The 20,645-nt window shown below is 37.6% G+C and overlaps 1 protein-coding gene and 1 long non-coding RNA gene across 2 annotated transcripts; both read right to left on the bottom strand.

Annotated features, from left to right (window-relative positions):
• Nucleotides 1-4,128: 4,128 nt before the first annotated feature.
• Nucleotides 4,129-16,679, bottom strand: LOC116421000. Its single transcript, XM_031949313.1, has 2 exons — nucleotides 16,559-16,679; nucleotides 4,129-5,155 (listed from the first exon to the last, which is right to left on the bottom strand). The coding sequence occupies exons 1-2, from the start codon at nucleotides 16,677-16,679 to the stop codon at nucleotides 4,455-4,457; spliced, it is 822 nt and encodes a 273-aa protein (XP_031805173.1). The 3' UTR covers nucleotides 4,129-4,454.
• A 651-nt stretch (nucleotides 16,680-17,330) lies between these two features.
• Nucleotides 17,331-20,034, bottom strand: LOC116421143. The gene is made up of 3 exons (XR_004231449.1): nucleotides 19,988-20,034; nucleotides 19,395-19,502; nucleotides 17,331-17,977 (listed from the first exon to the last, which is right to left on the bottom strand). It is a non-coding gene; the product is annotated as an uncharacterized LOC116421143 (long non-coding RNA).
• Nucleotides 20,035-20,645: the final 611 nt, after the last annotated feature.

Raw genomic sequence — 20,645 nt, 5'->3', positions numbered from 1 at the left:
GGGCCCTTGGCTTTCTTAATAGAGACTAACACCCAGACTTTCACACTTCTCCCTTGAAATTGCTCAAATCTTGACTTATCATTAATACTCATTAAGAAAATAGTTCTAGAGTAGTTTTTGAGCTTAATTCCAAAGATTGCTATTCACATATTATGATAACATGAATCATTTGAAAGCTGTTGAAATAAGAAAGCCATAAACTAAGGCTAGTGGAAAAAAATAAAAACGCTTTATCACAGGCTTTGGATTTTCCTCACATTCTACTATTTTTGAACTTTTTTCTACTATGAAAAAATCTTGTATCCATAGTATTGTCATGTCAGTCAATCATCAAAAATTTATTTATGTTTTTTGAGATATATGCATCTTGTATAAGGTTCATGACATATGGACATGATCTTAATTATGGATAATCTATCTAGTGTGAATTTCATGGGGAATGTTACATATCACTGACTTCAGAAGAGATTGGTGTGGTACTTATCTTTAATAACACTGCCTTTTATTTTAAACCCAGATTAACCAATATTTACGAGCTTAGGAAAGAAGAAAACTTTACTTGGAGGATTTTTCAACAGTTGAGTATATCTAAATATATGTTTTTATGTTTAGTAACATCAACATTTTTCCATAATCAACATTTAAGGGAATCTATAATATCACTGATATAATTATCAATGACATAGATCACAATCAATCCATTACCACTCATTCCATGTTATTCTTATCTACCTTTGCTGATAAATTCTATTACAGGGTGTTTATTCAATCAGTAGAAGTGGGGGTGGAGCTCTGAGGAAGGAGCAATTTCCTCCAAAACTCTCTTTTACATACCAATTGAACATATGGGCTTGACTATCAAGTTATCCATTACTCTCACTCCATTACTGGCCAATATTCTTTTTTCAGTCCTGCATTTTTCTGAAGAATACTAAGAATAGAGGTTTTATCCAGACAACATGTACAAATTTATCTGGATAAATACATCATTTTATGCAAAGTAACAAACATTCTACAAGAAACTACCTCATAATCTTTGTCTAAAATGAATCTTTATTCACATTTTCCAGGAAATGCATGTGGACCCAAGGCTTGTACTTTCTATATGGTTTCCCTGAAAGATAGATAAATCAAGGAGAATGTGGCAAACTTCAATATATTTTACATAATGTATGAAAGGAGAAGAGTAATGGTGATCATAAAGAGAGTACCTAAATATCTGATTGTGTCATATTTGAAAACCTTATTAGGAAGAACTGTTGGAGGTTTTTATTGTAAAGAAATACAATTTCTTACATGAGCCAACAAGAAAAACTAATGTCACATTACGTATTTTCTTGGTAGAATATCTCTTGGCTGTAAACAGAATAATATTGAGATAAGATATTAATATATAGAGTTAGTTCAAAGAGAAGAAAAAAATGGGAAACTAAAGAAACACCTTGTGAAGTGCCCTAAAGGTAATGATATTATAGAGCAGGCAAAATCAGAGTAGAAGAGAATTCTCAAGCCATTACACTAAACATGCTATTGTATAATATCAACCTATAACACCTTGGGAAAGATGAATTAATCCATACAATATTTGACTGCTTATTAGGTCATCAAAGGAAAAAGTAGAGATGCTTTGTTACTATATCAAATAGTCAAGTTTGTGAGATAATAAAATAGTGGTTTTTTAAAAATCTCATATTTTAGCATGAAAATTTTTCTTCCCCAAGAGGAAAAAAAAAAGGTCAAGAAGGATTTATATCTCAATGCTTGTATAATTCAGAATTTACACAGTGTAATAAATGCAATTAGATATAAGAAATAAAAGAGGACCTCTGTAAAACATAGTTTTGGTAGCTGGGTAAGGAACATGTATAATAAAGCTCTGAAATAAAGTACAAATGTTTTCTTATTTATTTGTTCATTTGTCTTGACTGAAAGTGGATTTTTGACAAGGATATTTGTTTGAAAATGTAAGTCTCTGCCAAACTCTGGAAGAATTTAGAGAAATGCTTGGGTTGTCTTCATTCCCCCAAGTAAATGGTAATTTCATGGCAATTCTTAAAGTAAACATTTCCAAACTGAAAATATTTAATGAATATTTCCATTTTGGAAACAAACATTTACAACTAAAACTAATATTTGGTTTGTAAGGATGAATAAGATATTTTTATTTGTTGGAAATACTTGTGAATACTAGTACTACCATATTGTGTTGCTTCTGCTACTTTATCCTTACAACTAATCTGGGTAATATCTCATGAAGAGTTGGAATGTACTTCAATTTGGAGATGATTCCTGGTCATTTACCACATCAGTAAAATGTCCCATTTCTATCAAATATCAACTACAATTTGTGTGACTATCTACATGTACATCATTTGAAATGATCTTTGACTGATAAACAAAAACTATTGTCATTTGTGTTTATAGAATTGGAAGGAAATTAGGGGGAAAGGAGATGAGTATATTGCCATATACTTTTTACCCTGTTATAAATAATCTTTTGTTTTTGTCTTAAATTGAAGATACTATCCTGATCAAAGTGATCTGGGAAAAATCACAAATAGCTATGAATATTTTAAAGAAATTGCACTTGATCAATATAAGAGAAGGACAAAAGAAGTATTTGGTTGAACTAATATTAAGTGGATTCAAATTTCTGGGACTAAGATTTTTATTTTTCTAGAACTTATGCAACCATTTTTATAGTTATTAAGCACTGAAGATGTATGTCTTCTGTAATAAATAGCATCAGCAGCATAAAGATAGAACTAGATCAACAATTAAGTAACCTATTAATGAAAGAAGAAAAATGTTGGTTTAATAAGAATACCTGAGGGACTATGATATGAATAAAGGTGTTTTAAAGCAAATATTAGCAAGGGGTAAAGATTGTAATCAGTGTGTGACATTAGATTTATGCAAGCATTTAACTTCATAACTACCCCCCCATTAAAACAAATACCAACAATTTAGTAATATCATATTATAGTTAAACTATATCACATGTATAATATATGAATATTATATTACTAATAACATATTAACATAATAGAGAGCAAAAATAGATCATCTCTTCCAATGATGAGCCTCTTAATAGTGAAGAATTGACTTTCCTGAAGAAGTTTTATGTAGTTTTAAAATGAGCAATCTCAGAGCAGCTAGGTGGCGGAGTGGATAGAGCACCAGCCCTGAAGTCAGGAGGACCTGAGTTCAAATCTGATCTCAGACACTTAACATTTCCTAGCTGTGTGACCCTGCACAAGTCACTTAACCCCAATTGCCTCAGAAAAAAAAAGAGCAATCTGATACATTAAGTACATTTTTAAGCCTGAAAATTTTCCTTTTTTAACTTAAATAGAAAGTTAATAAATAAATAAGATCACAGAAACATTTTTGTATTTTATTTAATAAAATAAATTTATTTAATAATAAATGTTATAGATCGTTTGGATTTTAAATATTTAAGTACTCAATAACATTTAATAAGTGAAGCTTTCCCAAGTAGAAAGGAGGATGATGATGAGGGTACTCAATTGAAATGAAGTTAGAATGGTGGGTTAGGTTTTTACAAGGCATTTTAAAGGAAAATGTGGAGCTTGAGAGACTTAAAATAGGAGGGTCCCCAACCTTTTTTCTCCTGAGGGTCCTTTTTTATTTCCCTAAAGTTCTCTTAGTTTTCTGCTGGGAAAAAAAAAGGGCTGATGCTGACACTGAATAAAGGATACATTGACTTAGAATTAACTGGTCTCTTACCACTCCTTATAGATTTGACTGTAAGAAGAATGGGATCATATTCACAGCTTTCAGCCACATTCCTCTCATCAGTTGAAATGAATGTGAGAAAGCTATGGTAAATAGCTTTTGACCAAGCCCTCTAACCACTGTAAGAACTCCCCAAAACTGTGAGTAGCTCATTAGGCCACAGTTGACTGGATTGGCCTTGATAATTGCCCATTTGAGGAACCCTGTTTTTTACAATTTTTTGTTGCAAATAAATATTACTTAAGTGAAAACTAACCACAGTTGAGTTATATGGAAATATACAAATAGCCATGAACTTTTTTTTTTTTTTTTTTTTTTTTTATCAGAATTTGGGTTTGCAGTGAAGCAAAAACCCTAGAAAGATGTAGGGGAAAAAAAACAAAAACTAAAGCTAAGGAGGCAATATTCAAAAATCTTATCTTGATGGAATCCTTAAGTTTTCCTCCCTTCTATTGTTCTTAAATTTTTTTCCTTACTATACTGAAAAGTAATGCTCCAACAATCAGGACAATTTCAGTTTAATATAAGGAAGATTTTCCTACAATTTAGAGATGTCCAAAAATAGAATAAGATGCTTTCTCATTGTGGGAATGAGGGGGAATTCCCCTTATTTGTGATATGAAAGCAATTTCTGTGTTTAAAAACTTTACTTTGAGAAAGTATACAAGCCCATGACACACATACAATGTTAATTGCTAATGAAAATTAACAAGATTTTTTCCATCAATTTTCCATATGCTATCCATGGGGATCAATGAAAGATGGGGATCTAGGGATAATGGAAGAAGTCTTGAATTTCCTATCACTCCATTCTGAACCTGTTTTTTTGCATCTGAAAATTCAGTAAGGTGATGATATTGATTGGTCATTGGATCCAAGAGGTGATTGGGAATCTGAAATTCACTATGTTCTTGATTTTTAGCAGTACTGTTATTATAAACCTGCTTCGTTACGCACTTTTCTGAGGCACCTTGAATTTGGGAATCAGAAAACATTATTAATCCAATCCCTTGGTTGTAACTTGGCTCATTCTTTTCTTCATTTAGTTTGGTCAAGAGGGTACCTAAAACATCAAATGTACTTGGGATATGACTGGTGGACTGCAATGCTCTTCCCTTTTTCTCATCTTTAAGTAGACTGGATTTCTGTGCTTCATACTGGATCCTTCCATCAAATCCAATCCTTTGGTTGTGACTTGGCTCATTCTTTTCTTCATTTAGTTTGGTCAAGAGGGTATCTAAAAAATCAAATGTGTTTGGGGTATGACTGGTGGACTGCAATGCCCTCCCTTTTTCCTCATTTTTAAGGAGACTGGATTTCTGTGCTTCATACTGGATCCTTACATAAGTCTTACTGGGGCATGTCTTCTGCACACCTTTGCCTCTGGTGGGTTTTTCTATGGCCTAATTTTTGAATCTTTTGGTTCCTTGTTAGCTTCTGAGAAGGAAAAGTTGGTTCCATATTCAAATCAGCAAGCTCAAAGTTTAGTTCCATGTGATCTGGACCCAAAGGATGAGAAAGTCTTTTACAACAAGTGACTTTGTCAGACTTCTTTTTAAAGCTGTTCTTGTCTTGAGTGTTGGAAAGAGCTATTTTTTTGGAGATACTCACATCCAAGTCTTGGGAATCACTATTCCTTGAACATTTCTTGATATTTGTTTCCTTCTTTTCCAATTCTGATTCTTGCTCTCTTGTCTGATCTTCAAAAACTTTATTAAGAAAAGTCATTGAGAATGATAGAGGGTCCCTTGAGAGCATTAGACATGGCTTTGGTGTAGTTAACTAGAGTGTTTCTGATCTACATGTGTTTTCAGCCAAATTGTTCCCAGGGGCTCCAGAGTTTTTTGTTTTCTCTTCGAAGTTAAGTGTCTCTGGAAAACATGTATTGACTTTCTCATCAATTTTCTGATCTCCCTTTATAGCAATCTGTGAGGATGATGGTAGGAACACTGAATTTGCTACCATCTGACTCTGATCCACTTTTTTGTTTTTCTCAAGATATTCCATGAAGAGGGAATCTAAAGTGTCAAATGAAATTGTGGGATAATTCTTATCCTGAAGTGCTCGCCCAGTTTCTTGGTTGTCAGATTGGCTGAACTTCTCTTCCATATATTTTCTTCTTTCACCAATATCTTTGTCACTATCCCTCCTCTGCATGACTTTTCTGAGATGTCTTAGTCTTCGATGTTGAAAATAACTCTGGGAAAGAAAAGGGTTCAATCTCTGTGCTGTCATGAAAGAGCCAAGAACCATACTCTTTGCTGGCTGAGGAAGATATGGAGTTGAAAGTAATGTGGTCTTTTATAGTACTCTTTATGAAGGTGTTAACCACAAAGTCTGTTTGGTCAAGGAGTGAGTTTACACATCAATAATCTAATCAACTCAAGTCTGGTGATTCAAAATATTGATGTACATTCTTCCTTAATCTCTTCAGTTGCATCTCCTCCACTCTGTCTGACTCTCTTTTTGTTTATTGCTTGTATAATGAAAGAAATCTTGACTACTATTCATTTTTCAGTCTATGAAGTTTTGTTCTTCCCAACCTCAATCAAACCATAGGTTTCAGAAAGGCTTCCTTATTCCTACATTCTTTCTTCCATCCATATATCCATCATGCATCCATGCATGTATATATGACTTCTTTTCTTCATGTATACATTTTTTCCTTCAAGCATTCATTCACATGTCAAAAAACATGACTGGAAGAAAATTCTGAATCACTACTTGTATGATAGAGTGGGTTCTTTATTCAAGTATGGGTTGGATGTGATGACCTGACAAGGAGATTCTGAGATTTTACATTTTTCTATAATTCTCTGATAGGTCACAAGCCTACTTAACTATGTAAAATTGAACTAAAAGGCCTATAGGTAATTGTAGTAATGTCCGGGCCAGTTTTCTGAAGGTCCTTTGGATGGGCCTTGGTCTCAGCACGATAGTTACCATGAGGATAGTCAAGAATACAGTCTGAAGTCTTTATTCTCACAGTCTGTGTCTGTCCCAATGTGACTAACTGACTCTGTCCTCAGTTTTCTCAGCCCTTACATATCCTATTACAATTACATTATTACAGTATTCTGAGTATATGCCAACTAGAGTGATTATATCATACTAGATATAAATTATATCATACTAGATTATATACTATACTATATAGATTATATACTGTAGAGGGCTAAAACTCTTGAGTTGATGCACTGAGGTCAGGACAGCTGAGCACTTGAGGCTAACTACTGATTGGACAATACTCTATGGGCATATGCTTGGAAAATGGCCCTTCCCACTATCCTGTGCTGGCTTGATGATTGGTGTATACAGAGAATTGTAGAAGGGACTGGGGGGTGGAATAAGACTAGGCAGAGTCACTTTGGCCGTGGACAAGGAAGAAGGTGGTTGCAGAGATCCTACTTCCATCCCCTTCACTTCTATCCCTAAAGACCAAGAATAAAGACTAAGGACTTTTGCTTATCCTGACTTTGGATGATTTTAAGGTATCCTGGGTGCTAGCACAGTCATTACAATATATTATACTATATACTAGATGATATCATACTAGATGTAAAGGGCAGGAACTTTGGAGAAATATACTTAAGGCTCAGTATGATTGATTTAAACAAGGTGTTAATTCAGTGGAATTGATAAGACAATTATTATCTAATTTAGCATGTGAGTTCTCTAGTTTCGTATGATTGCCCTAGTGATATAATGATTGGTTTATACTCAGTATACTGTAATGATGTAATTGTAATAGAATATATAAACTGGGATAAACTCAGCCAGAGACAGACTTGGAGAAGACAGAGAGGACTGGAGGCTGAAGTTCAAGCTTTCAGACTCAGAGAGACATTCCATTTTCATCAGCCTTGTGGTGGCTCTCCTGCTCCCCCCACTGAGACGAAGGCCCATCTGGAAGGCCTCCAGAAAGCTAGCTGAACCCCAGGCAAGGAGACAGATTGTGAAGGAGACAATACAGATTTTTGGACTTTATCCCTGGCTATTCTGGTGATGATTACTTTGCTGAAACAAAGGCTAGTCTCAAGACCTCCAGAAAGCTAAACTAGAACATTACACTAGATATATGTGAACTAGAAAACCATTATCTCATCAATTCCACTGAATTAACACCTTGTTGTAAATATCCTTGTTTAAAGGATATTTCTCCAGAGTTCTGGCTCTCTACATCTCCTGCTTTCTTTTGTTTTAGAACACAGGTGGTCACACCCTCCCTGACTTCTCAGGAAGAGAGATGAAAATACCCCAAAAGGAGGTGATCATACCCTCCCTGACTCAGGGAGGTGAGAACACCAAACCAGATATTGTTAGCAGGTTTCCTCTGGACTGAAGTGTCTTACTTGAAACAGGTATACATAAATCAATCGGCATGGATTAAGCATATAGTAATATAACACAGGCTAGTAGTGATGTAACAAACAATAAGAATCAACATGAGGAATTATACATGTCCATAATTGTACTGCTTGCTTAATGGCCTTTAATAAAATCTAGCCACAAGCACTGGGCAAGGATTAAGGCTTTGTTCTGGTTGTGCTGGGAAGATCACCCACTCTCTTACACTGTCTCCTTGATGCAGGACTGCTGTGGGTACCTCTTTTGTAGCAAAAACTGATTTTCCAAGGGTTTCTGAGTGACTCTTTCAACCACATTGGATAAAGCCAGTTCAACTTCTCTCAAAGCCTCTTGAGCTTCTTTTATAAGCTGGCATGGTGAGTTTAAAGCACTGTCTCCCCTTAAAATGTCCTATAATGGTTGCAATTGATAGGTAGTCAAGCCTAACACTGGTCGCATCCATTGGATATCTTCTAATCAATTTCTCAAAGTCATTTAAGGTGTTTAGCTTCTCTATTCTTAATGAAGTTTTTGAATTGTAAATACCTTAGGGTATACTTCATATCCTAAATATTGAAAAGGAGCATGTCTTTGAATTTTTTCTGGAGCTATATGTAATTTGTAGTTCCTTAGTGTTTCTATGGTCTTTTTGAAATGCTCTTAACATTTGTTCCTCAGGTGTACATCCCAATATATCATCCATGTAATGTAATAACATTACTTTTGGAAATGCTTTTCTTACTGAAGAGCAGCAGCAACATACATTTGACACATAGTAGGGCTATTTTTCATTCCCTGTGGCAAAACTGTCCATTCATATTTTTTATAAGGCTCAGCTAAGTTAACGCTGGGCACTGAAAAGGCAAATCTTTTTATATCCTCCTTATATAGAGGGATAGAATAGAAACAATCCTTAATATTTGTTGAGTAGGAGATAGAAGTCTAGGCTGAAGAGTTCCCATAGTTTCCATCTGTTCATTTACTTTTCTTAAATCAGTCAACAGCCTTCATTTTCCAGATTTCTTTCTTACAACAAATAACAGGGGAATTCCAAGGACTTAGAGAAGGTTGTAAGTGTCCTTGGTCAAGTTGCTCCTGTACTATATCTAATAAGGCCTGAATTTTATCACTAGCTAAGGGCCACTGTTCTATCCATACTGGTGTATCAGTTTTCCATTGAATGGGAATAGGTGAGAGTGTTGGCAGGCCTTCAATAGCAGCCCTGGCTAAAAAACCGAAGTACTCATTTGTATGTTTAAAATGTCTCTTCCCCAGAGATTGATGGGGATTTTTTTCAACTATAAAAGGAATAAAAACTCCTATTTCATCTTCAAATATCCATCTCAAAGGGGTAGCACTAACTTCAGCTGCTATTGATCCTCCTTATGCCAGATATATAGGTGTCTGCCTTAATCTTTCGCCAGTGACTGGGTCAATTGGTACCTCTAATGACTACAATCTGCACCTGTGTCTACCAATCCTTCTAATGGTATGGCATTTATATAGTGAGCATAGGTTGGTCACCTGTAACTGCTGCAGTCTAGAATATTCCTGGATTTTGTTGCTTGGAGTCTGAATCTAGGCAACTATCACCAGATCGCCTATTAGGAGTCTATCAGTAAACCTGATGCTACTACTTCTCTTGGTTGATGAGTCATGCATTGTCTACCTGTATTAGTGACTAGGATATTATCTACACATTCCCCAGTTTCCCATATCAGTGTAAGGATGAACACTGTTTTGTAAGTACTCTCAGAAGGTGAAATGGTCAAGCCTACTGTGCCTGGAGGCAAGGGATCCATAGACTGAAGAGGAACAGATTTCACTTCTCCAGGGGATATCTCAGTAGTCCCAGCTGCATACAACTCTATTTTCCCCAATTGTAATCTCTTTCTCCCATCAGGTTGCTTTCTGCCTGATTGATTATATAATCCCTTTCTCCCATCAGATTGCTTCTTGGCTGATTGGTCATGTCAGAGTACTGAACTTCTAAAGACTCTCTGGGTGTAGCATCGGCTGCCATCATGCCCCAAGTATTTTTTATATTGGGCTCAGGGGCTGGGGCCCTCATCGCGTTTCCCTGAATCAGTCTATATTCTGATGCCCAATGGAAGCCTCTGTTGCATTTTGGACATGGGGTTTTGGGTCTTGTTCTCCCCCCGTTTTCTCACTCTGTCTCTAACATTGAGCTTTCAGATGCCCTACTTTACCACATTGAAAGCATTGATGAGTCTCTCTGATAGTCCTTTGCCAAAAGGGACCTTGTCTTCCCATGTTTGGATCCTGGGAAGTCTGCATCATAGTCTGGCTATAAAAGGTATTTGTGCCCACTGTGGCATAGCATCTTATGATCTCCTCTAAAGGAGCATCCTTATGTAGTCCTAGTAGAAATCTTTTACAAACCTCATTAGCATTTTCCTTAGCAAGTTGCCTTATCATAATTTCTGTTGCTGCATTTTCGCCAATAGTTTATATGACAGCTATCTGCAGACATTCCACAAAATCAGCAAAGGATTCATTTGGCCCTTGTGCTATTTTCATGAAGGCCTCTCCTTTGTCCTGTTAAACTGGGATAAAACCCCATGCTTTGATAGCAGCAGAAGCAATTTGCTCATATGCTGCTATGGGGTAATTAATCTGTATTGAAGTGTCTGCATAAGAACCTACACCTATTAGGCGTAGGTCATAGGTGAAAGGAGTTTTAACTCCACTTTGATTATTTCGTCAGGTTTGTATCCTACAGAGCTCACTATATTCAAAAAGCCACAAGTTTTGTCCAGGTTCTAAGCATGTCCTTGCCATTGATTTCCAGTCACTAGGAGTTAAAATTTCATAAGCCAAATTCTGTAATAACATCTTAACATAAGCTAATGTAGCCCCATAAAGAGTGCAAGCCTTTTTCAGGTCTTTGAAGACTTCTATATCAAAAGGAGTGTATCTTCTACTTTCTTGACCTGAAGAATTAAACTATTGAAGTGAAGTTGATGGGGGGTGAGGGGGAGGTCAAGAATCTGCTCCAGTGTAGATGGAGTTGAAGCTGGGCTGTGAGAGTGAGAACACCACACCCTTCAAGTTTACCTAAGTCTTCATATCCTCTGTCAATATTAGCATTAATCTGTCCTTTGTCTTCCTCTTTTTCCTCACACTTTCTCACCTGGCTGTTCTTAAAACTTTTCTTTTTTCTATAACTTGTGGGATTCTTTAAGGTCAATTTTATTAAGTTGTACATATAGAATGTTTCCTTGGAAATTGAATCAGGACCTTTATCATTGTAGTATTCACATAGTTGGATCTCCTACTAGTTTCCAATTATCTGCCTTTATTTCTTCTTCCTTGAAGAACCAAGGGGCCATACATTCTAATGTATCCACGAGTCCATCAATCTGCTCCCAAGTTACAATCAAACCCTGTCTCTTTATCATTCTGAGTATGTTTCCTGTCAATCTCCTTCGGGGTGAGGTTAGGGAGAATCTTTTTCTAATATCTGCCCCATTTCAGCTAGAAAATAAGAGCTACTAGTTTAGCTCTTAACAACGACAAACCCTGTTTGTCTATTAAAATACTCACCCTATTTCCAGGTCACCTGGGACTTCTTCAGTGAAATCAGGGTCCTTAGTCCACATTGAGTGCCAAAATGTTAAGTCCAAGCTAGCTCCCTGGAGGCCTCAGGATCAGCAAGAGTCAGGAAAAATTAAAGCCCTTGGTCTTTAGGGAGAGAAATGAAGGAGACAGACAAACTGCCACGAGGCTTGCCACCAACTTCTCTCCTCCTTGTCCTGCCACAAAGTTCTTGCCTCTCTCACCCTACCCTCTCATCCTTCCAACAATTATCTGTATACACCAAAACTTGAACCAGCAGGAAACAGTGAGAAGGGCCATTTTCCCAAACATATGCTAATAAAATCATTGTCCAATAGGTAATTAGCCTTAAGTACTCGGTTGTCTGATTCAAGTGCACCTATTCAGAGTTTCAGCCCTTTACACAGATATTAATCATGTTTTTGAAATAACCTAAGAAAGTTTATTTAAATAAAAAATTTATTCATTCTGTGGGAAAGTGAAAATGTAGATTAGTGGGTATAGAGAACCCTTTCCACTAGATTTGCCTAATTAACAATTCCAGATTTATGTTTTAGGATGATGGATGTCAATATTGAGTTTCCTTCAAACCTGAGTATGCCTGTGAAAATCACATGACAAACCATTCATTTTACATTTAAAAGAGTTTAGGAAAAATAGAATCTGAGAAAGAGAGAGGAAAAGTATTAGTGGATGGGAACGACAGGAAGCTTTTGTTAGATATATACACTCTTAACAGTGAAAATCAGATATTGAGGAAATTTTATTAAAGAATCTTAAGGAATTGTCTCAACATTTCTGACCAGAAGTCAGATCCTCCCGGCCCTCTCCTCCTCCCCACCTCTGCCCCCCCAGTACAGAAGGTGGAGAGAAGCTTTATATTTTTTACTTTGGCAGTGCAGTTCCTCCCTTCAGAGACCTGATTGGTCTGTTCCCTTCTGGGTTCCAATCTTTCTGATACACCTACTATGTTTACCCCTAAATAATGTATAAGCATGTTCCCCCTCTCTCATCATACATCCCATGTTCAAAAATGACTGAAAACTCCTCCTACAGGGTGTGTTGTTAAATATTCAATTAGCCTATTAAGCAGGTGCAATAGAGATTTGGTCAAGTCATAGACCCCAACAAGTTTGGGCTGGATCAACTATCATCTTAGATTTCCACTTTTCTCAAAACCATAAGACTGGCAGAATCCATCTATCCTTCCTAGCCCCATCCCCAATTCCTTGTTTGCTTAAAGCTTCTAGTGATCATTTAATTATTCTGTGGAATCTTAACCTTCCTTAACCTCTGACATTCTGAAAACCTCTTGGTCAGTGGTACCAGTAGGTAGGTACCTATCCTACACTACCTGGAAGCTTGCAACACTGTGGAAACCCAACTTTTCAATATTTCTCCCTTTCAAAGGCAAATTTTACCTACTTCATAGTTTTAGTTAGGATGCTGGTGCCCAGACCTCTTCAAAACCCCTTTGCAGTTTGACTTGGTTTGTTGGAGGCAGTCTGGATATTTAGTTTTTATTTTGTTACAGGTGAAAACAATGACAAGCCTGAAGTCAAGATGATAATGATGAAACAGGTTTCCTTAAAGCACATATACTCAACAGGAAAATAATCACTAAAGTGGGATCACACTTGAAAGGCTGATCCTGCCCAGGGACTTTATACTAGGCTAAAAGCTTTTTTTTTAAAAAATGGGAATATAGCAAATTTAGTTTGATGAAAAACATCTAACTCAAGTCAAATATGAAATTTGTTTTCCCTGACTCTGGTCCCTATGACAATCTTTATAGAGGAAGATAATATGGATACAGTACTTGATTTGGAGTAAGAAAAAAAACCCAAAAAAACGGTTAAAGTTTTGCTGCTTTTTCTTTTTAGTTTTAGTCAACCTCTTTCAGTTTTAATTTCCTCATATGTAATTGAGATTATATTTGCAATATTAAGTGAGGCTTCAGTGATACTGTATGATGTGTTTTGTGAACTTTAAGACCTTATGCAGCTGCTTATTCTATAGCTATGAGTTTTTCATCTTATAGACGAGGAAACCAAACTGAAACTTGGGTTAAAAATGATTTACCCAAGATCATGGAATTACTGGGAAGGCTGGGGAATAAAAGGTAGTCTTACTCCCAATCTTGCTTCTAAGAATTTCAGCCTGAGAAGAACTTTGAATTAAGACTGGATTTGAGCTTTTTTCTTGAGTGATGATTCTTTACATGAAAGGGGCTTGTGATCTGAGATAGGTCGGGCAATTCCCCCGAGAATCATCTTCAGAACATGAACCCATGTAGAAATGTCATTTTTTTTTTAGTATGTTAATTGTTTTTTTTTATTTTTATTTTTTAAAATAACTTTTTATTGACAGAACCTATGCTAGGGTAATTTTATACAACATTATCCCTTGCACTCATGTCTGTTCTGATTTTTCCCCTCCCTCCCTCCACCCCCTCCCCCAGATGGCAAGCAGTCCTATACATGTTAAAGAGGTTACAGTAGATCTTGGATACAATATATGTGTGCAGAACTGAACAGTTCTTTTGTTGCTCGGGGAGAATAGGATTTAGAAGGTATAAATAACCCGGAAAGAAGAACAAAAATGCAAGCAGTTTACATTCATTTCCTAGTGTTCTTTCTTTGGGTGTAGCTGCTTCTGCCCATCCTTGATCAATTGAAACTGAGTTAGATCTTCTCTTTGTCAGAGATTATAAAGAAGGGAAAGGGACCTGTATGTGCAAGAATGTTTGTGGCAGCCCTTTTTGTAGTGGCCAGAAACTGGAAACTGAGTGGATGCCCATCAATTGGAAAATGGCTGAATAAATTGTGGTATATGAATATTATGGAATATTACTGTTCTGTAAGAAATGACCAACAGGATGATTTCAGAAAGGCCTGGAGAGACTTACACGAACTGATGCTGAGTGAAATGAGCAGGACCAGGAGATCATTATATACTTCAAGAAAATATATATGATGACCAGTTCTGATGGACCTGGCCATCCTCAGCAAGGAGATCAACCAAATCATTTCCAATGGAGCAGTAATGAACTGAACTAGCACGCCTCAGAGAAAGAACTCTGGGAGATGACTAAAAACCATTACATTGAATTCCCAATCCCTATATTTATGCCCACCTGCATTTTTTATTTTCTTCACAAGCTAATTGTACAATATTTCAGAGTCTGATTCTTTTTGTACAGCAAAATAACGTTTTGGTCGGGTATACTTATTGTGTATCTAATTTATATTTTAATATATTTAACATCTACTGGTCATCCTGCCATCTAGGGAGGGGTGGGGTAAGAGGTGAAAAATTGGAACAAGAGGTTTGGCAATTGTTAATGCTGTAAAGTTACCCATGCATATATCCTGTAAACAAAAGGCTATTAAATTTAAAAAAAAAAAAAAAAAAAAGATCTTCTCTTTGTCGAAGAAATCCACTTCCATCAGAATACATCTTCATACAGTATCGTTGTTGAGGTATATAATGATCTCCTGGTCCTGCTCATTTCACTCAGCATCAGTTCATATAAGTCTCGCCAATCCTCTCTATATTCATCCTGTTGGTCGTTTCTTACAGAACAATAATATTCCATAACATTCATATACCACAATTTACTCAGCCATTCTCCAGTTGATGGACATCCATTCATTTTCCAGCTTCTGGCCTATGTCAATCATTTTTAAGGCACCTTACTTAAAGAATGTTTTTAACCCACTAATTAAACCACCTGAAAAGGCAAGAGCCTGCTTTTTCAAAAGACCAAAAATTGCTGGTTTCTGTCCTGTATAGACAAATAATAAACCTAGTCCTGGGAAAAAGTAAAATTTCCTCTTTGGCTTCTTAAATTTCACATGGTGTACCATCATTATCTATTACTCTAAATACCCAACTAAAACAGTATTAAATTTGCAGAACTTCATAGGACAGAACAGTACTTTCCTCTTCAAAGAAAAGAGGATTTCTGTTTGTATTTCCTTCTCAGCCATGCTCAGAACTTGGAAGAAACGCCCCCAAAAGGCATCCAAAATTCTTCAGTCTTTAAAAATGGGCAACCAGAAACTAACCCTTTTATCAGAAAGAAAGAGGCGGTTTTTCGGTAGCACTGCTTTCATCTCCTCACTTCATTCTCAATCAGAATCTTAGCTGTCGAGAGCTTCTTCACCTGTTCTGGGGCGGCAGAGAAAGGGACTCAGTCCCGCTCCCTTCTCCTTCCCCGTGCAAAGCAAAATCACTACAAAAACCAAGCCGGCTCAGGCACGCGCCCTGAGGGATTAGTTGAGACCTAGTGTCACGGCCCCACCCCCCTCCTGCAGCTGAGGTTATAACTGGAAGGTTCCTTTTAATCTGAAGGGATTATGGGAGGGGAAATGTTTACTATACAGAGTGACAGCCCGGGAGAAGGCGCAGTAATGTGTTCTACTTCCCTTAGGGGCGCTGACTTAGCTTCAAATAGAAGTCCCAAGTGGGCGCAGATTCTTGTTTAAGGGAGAACTGGGAGCTCCAATCGGATGGATTTCCCGTCATGCTCGGCACCGAAGCACCCAGTACCCATAATAGACCTAAGGAGGGGGGGAGGGGGGGAGAGGGAGTGGGGAGAGGGAGAGGGAGGGGAGGGAGAGGGAGGGGGGGGGAGAGGGAGGGGAAGCATTAGCAGGATGTGACCCCTCCGGGCCCGAAGCCTCCACAGAGAGGTCTCGGGGAACGAGGGCTAAGGAAGGTCCGGTCTCTAGTCATGCTCCTCTCCGTGCCCTAAACTCTTGACCAAATGACTAACCGGCCTTCACCTGCATTCACAGTCGTACCGAGCACGGAGCCGCCAAATTCTAAATCCTCTGGTGAGCGCCGGCCCACAGCGGAGAGCCGGAACCGGAAGCGGCTCGCGGCTGGGTTCGGAACCGGAAGTCCCGCCCTCCTAAGAACCAACGATGGGAACGGAGCCGGAGTAGGCGACCGGTCTCTGCTTCCCCCTGGTGGTTTTTGTGCTTCATTCGGCCGATTGTGTTTGGGGAAACTGGCCCCTAAGAGAGCGCGGCCATCCTTCAGGCTTATGTCCCCTTTGCTCACAAGCACCGCGTGGGAGGCAGCTGCTCCGTTTTTGAAGATTCATTCATTCATTCACTCGGTCGCAAGCACTTATTCCGTACCCCTATTCTAAAGGGTATAGGTCATTCAAAAAAAAAAAAAAAGAATTCAAGCCATTAAATAGATGTTTGTTGATCAGACTGTAAAGATGAGAGGGAGGTCTTGCTCTAAATAAACTTTAATTCTACTTGGGGAAAAGAGGCTCAAGATCTTGCAAATCAAAGTAACGTATATGACATATGCGCTGGTGGGACAGATAATTCAATTCAACAAGCACAAGAAAAATCAGATCAAAAATGAGAAAAATTTAAAAAATCAAGCAAACAACCAAAAAGGGGAAAATCCTTGTGATCCACTTTCAGTCGCCTGCAAATAGCTCCCTCTATCGCTAGTCAATTGGAATTCGCCTAAATCACCTCATTGTTGGAAAAGAGTCACGTCTGTTGTAGTCTTTTGAGTAAAGTGACCAATATCTGCTGATGCCACAAGGATGATATATATATATATATATGTTGAGGGGTGTTCCCCATTTTATTTGGCCCAGAAGACAAGACCCAGCAGAAGCAGGCACATATATGGCAGACACACACCCAAGAAGAGAATAGAAAAGAAGGTATTCATAGATTCTGAAATGGATCTGCACATTCATGCAAGGAAACAGGCTGCCTCTTTACTGATAGAGACAATCCGTTAAGAGCAAAGGAGATTATTTCGTAAAGAAGGCCATTCTAAGGACCACAAATGCTTCTTGGTTCAGGGAGACTGCATGGAAGTTTTGAGTTTGGCTTCTGCCCATGAGTGACTGACTCAAAGTTAAAGGGCTAACACCATGGTTTAATAAAGAGTCTTGTTATTGGCTAGCATCAGAAAAACTCTGCTGAAATTTCACAGGGAGGCCTCCAGCTTCGGCTTCCCTTTTCCCTTCTGGCTAAGAAGCTTGTCAGTGCTGTTTTGAGCTGCTTCCAGGTTGGTGCTGCCATCCTAAGCTTGAGTTTGGGCTGCCGGTTTTGTATTTGTTTTTTCCTGATCTTAGGCAAAAGTGTATCAGTTCCAAAATGAACACGTCCAGGCTGGAAGTTGACCTTATGTGTTGGAAACGTCCGGAGTACCTGGGTTCCCTCGGGTGGAGCTGAATGGTGGCAATCTAGAACTCCAGTAGAGGTCAGCCAAACCACGTCTGGGATCAGAGCAGAGACCTAGGGCCCTTAGTGGAAAAAGGAGGGAGTGTTACAATATCCCAGGCCTTTGGGGCCCCAGGATTGCTTCAATGTTAGACATATTAGGAAAGCATTCCTATATAAACTGGATATATTCTTTTATTTATTTATTTGTATACTTGTTATAGTTATGTATTTATTTTTATTTATTTACATATCTCTCTTACAACTACACAAAACATCAATGGGCAGACTGGGTACATACTTAGAGTAATTGGTACAGAGGCACACAGGTAAAGAAAACGTGGTCAAAGCAATCCATATCCCAGCACTTCAGTGTCCTGAAGCTCTTTCTCTTCTCCTAGAGTTCTCATATTGCCCTTGGGCACAAATCTCCCCTAAAGAGGTCCCTTGGCTGAGCTCTATGGGCTTGATCCTGACTGCCAGGGCTAGCTCTCTCCTAAATCAGCAACACACTTCTCCAAGTTGTTTCCTGCTTCAACTTCTCCAGAGATAGAATTTGTTTTTTACAGTCTGGTAGCCAATAGCAAATTGCCCTCTAATTCCAGTAAAAAGAACTTTATATCTTATAAGGGGACAACAGGTCAGCTAGATAGTGCAGTGGATTGAGCACCAGCCCTGAAGTCAGGAGGACCTGAGTTCAAATGTGGTCTCAGACACTTAACACTTTCTCTCTGTGTGACCCTGGGCAAGTCATTTGACCCTAACTGCCTCAGCTAAATAAAGGGGCCACAAAGTGAAAACCCTTTTTTTCCACTATTTAAGACATTAAGACTTTATTTTTATGTTATTTGCCCCAATTGACCAAAGACTTCTTAACTATATCTTCTCATACTACAGTGACCAAATGAACCACAGAGACTATTATAAAGAAGCTTCCAAGGTGAACTAGATATATCATGTCAGGAGCCAGGACTTACTGAGTTTGTTATATATTAATCAAGAAGCGTAGCTAAGTGCTATTAGAATTCAGAGGAGTGGGTATTACTATGGGTGCTTACATCCATAGTATGTCTCTATATTTCTTAACTCTTCCACTAGACTATCAGATCCTGGCTCTGTCATTTGTTACCTATGTGACTTTGATTCTCTCTGGACCTTCATTTCTTCATCTGCAAAATGAGAGATTTGGAATATAATAGTTCTCAGGTTCTTTCCCGATCTAAATTTATGATCCTGTTATCCTTTAGTGTTTAGAACACAGATCACATCTTATTTTTGACTATATACTTTTTCTCCTGTCTGATGCACTACGATGTTAAGGTTTCCTTCATACCCCATCCAGCTAATTTGGACATTGGGAGCAATAGTCCTGAGGTATCTGAATAGCCCATCCCGTTTGTCCCCACAGGGACATTTGTATGAAAATTCAGGTATCTTGTAAAATTCATGGGTAATGCTGATGCAACTAAGGAAATACCCTAAGGAAAAAAAGGAACCTACCTCCCCTTTGTGAATTCACCTTTCTCCAACTTGGGTAGATGACAGACACCCATTGGGAGATAAGGCCAAGTTTGTACAGTGTCATACTTCTGGGAGAACCCTTAAGAACTTGGATGTATGAGGAAAGAAAAAGTATAAGATTTTAGAATGGTCTAGCATTTGACTTGTAAAGCCATCACAAAAGAAAATCCTGAAATCCACTCCCTGAAACAGTCCATAGTAGAAGAAAAGCTTTTCCTCCGGCAAAGAGGCTTGTTACTAGCTCTTAAAAGATAACAGAGAGCTTCAGGAAGGAAGTAGAAGGATAGAACAATAAAGGAAAGAAAACAAATATCCCTTGCTGGAAGCTGTAGAGAATTTATAGTATGTAGTAAGTTACATGCAGAAAGCCCTGTAAATAAAGATTTTAACAGAGTTTAAACTGGTTGGAAATTGGGAATGAGGGGTTAGCAACCACCCCCTCCTTTCTTCCTGTGCCTGAGAAGTGTTCATTGCTTGAGACACCTGCAAAGTTAGAGATTGTGGTACAGAATTCTTTGGATAGCAATCTAGATATCCTTTATATATAATTTGATGGTTTAAAAGTACCATACCAGGTTCCCTGGTGTCCACTCACATCCTCCAAGGATAGCATATTTCTATGAGGCAAGAATAGAACAGTAATTAGCGAGAGAATTGAATTTCTAAACTTATCTCATTATTCTATGAGGAAAGAATAGAACAGTGATTAGCAAGAGAATTGGTTTTCTAAATTTAACTCATTGTATGTCAGCTGAATTTCTACATTAAGTTCAGAGACAAAGAACCATGACTTAGGCATTTATAGGACAAAATCAATTAACTGTAAATAAGATCAATAAAAATGATACAAAATCAATTTAATCTTTTCAAAATGTAAAAGCAAAAAAAAAAAAAAAAAAAAAAAAAAAAACCCTGTTAAATGAGGAAGTGGTTTTTGGTTTGGGAGTGGGAATGAGAGGGAGAAAAGCTAATAAAATATACATATGAAGAATTTATTTTTTAAAAAAATCAATTTACGCTAGTCCAATTAATTAATGTAAAACAGACCCAAAATAGAAAAAGAAAAAAACATTATCGTGTGCACAGCAGAATGTAAGAGTACTCAAAATAAAGAGCAATAAACTTCCATTTCAAGAGAGTCTATATATATACATATATATGTTCAGAGCTGTCCATCATATCTTTGCTTTCCTGTAGGTTTTCTTTTGTTCTCTACTGTGAAGTTTTTAC

Source organism: Sarcophilus harrisii, chromosome 2, assembly GCF_902635505.1.
Source record: "Sarcophilus harrisii chromosome 2, mSarHar1.11, whole genome shotgun sequence".
Classification (NCBI taxonomy): Eukaryota; Metazoa; Chordata; class Mammalia; order Dasyuromorphia; family Dasyuridae; genus Sarcophilus; species Sarcophilus harrisii.
This window is presented reverse-complemented; position numbering and strand designations above follow the sequence as displayed.

Coding starts and splice junctions, on each gene's coding strand:
- LOC116421000 (XM_031949313.1), bottom strand. CDS start 16,679: ATGAAGCACAAAAACCACCAGGGGGAAGCAGAGACCGGTCGCCTACTC. Junction 5,156..16,558: donor CCAGCCGCGAGCCGCTTCCG/GTTCCGGCTCTC, acceptor ATTAGGCCATAG/AAAAACCCACCAGAGGCAAA.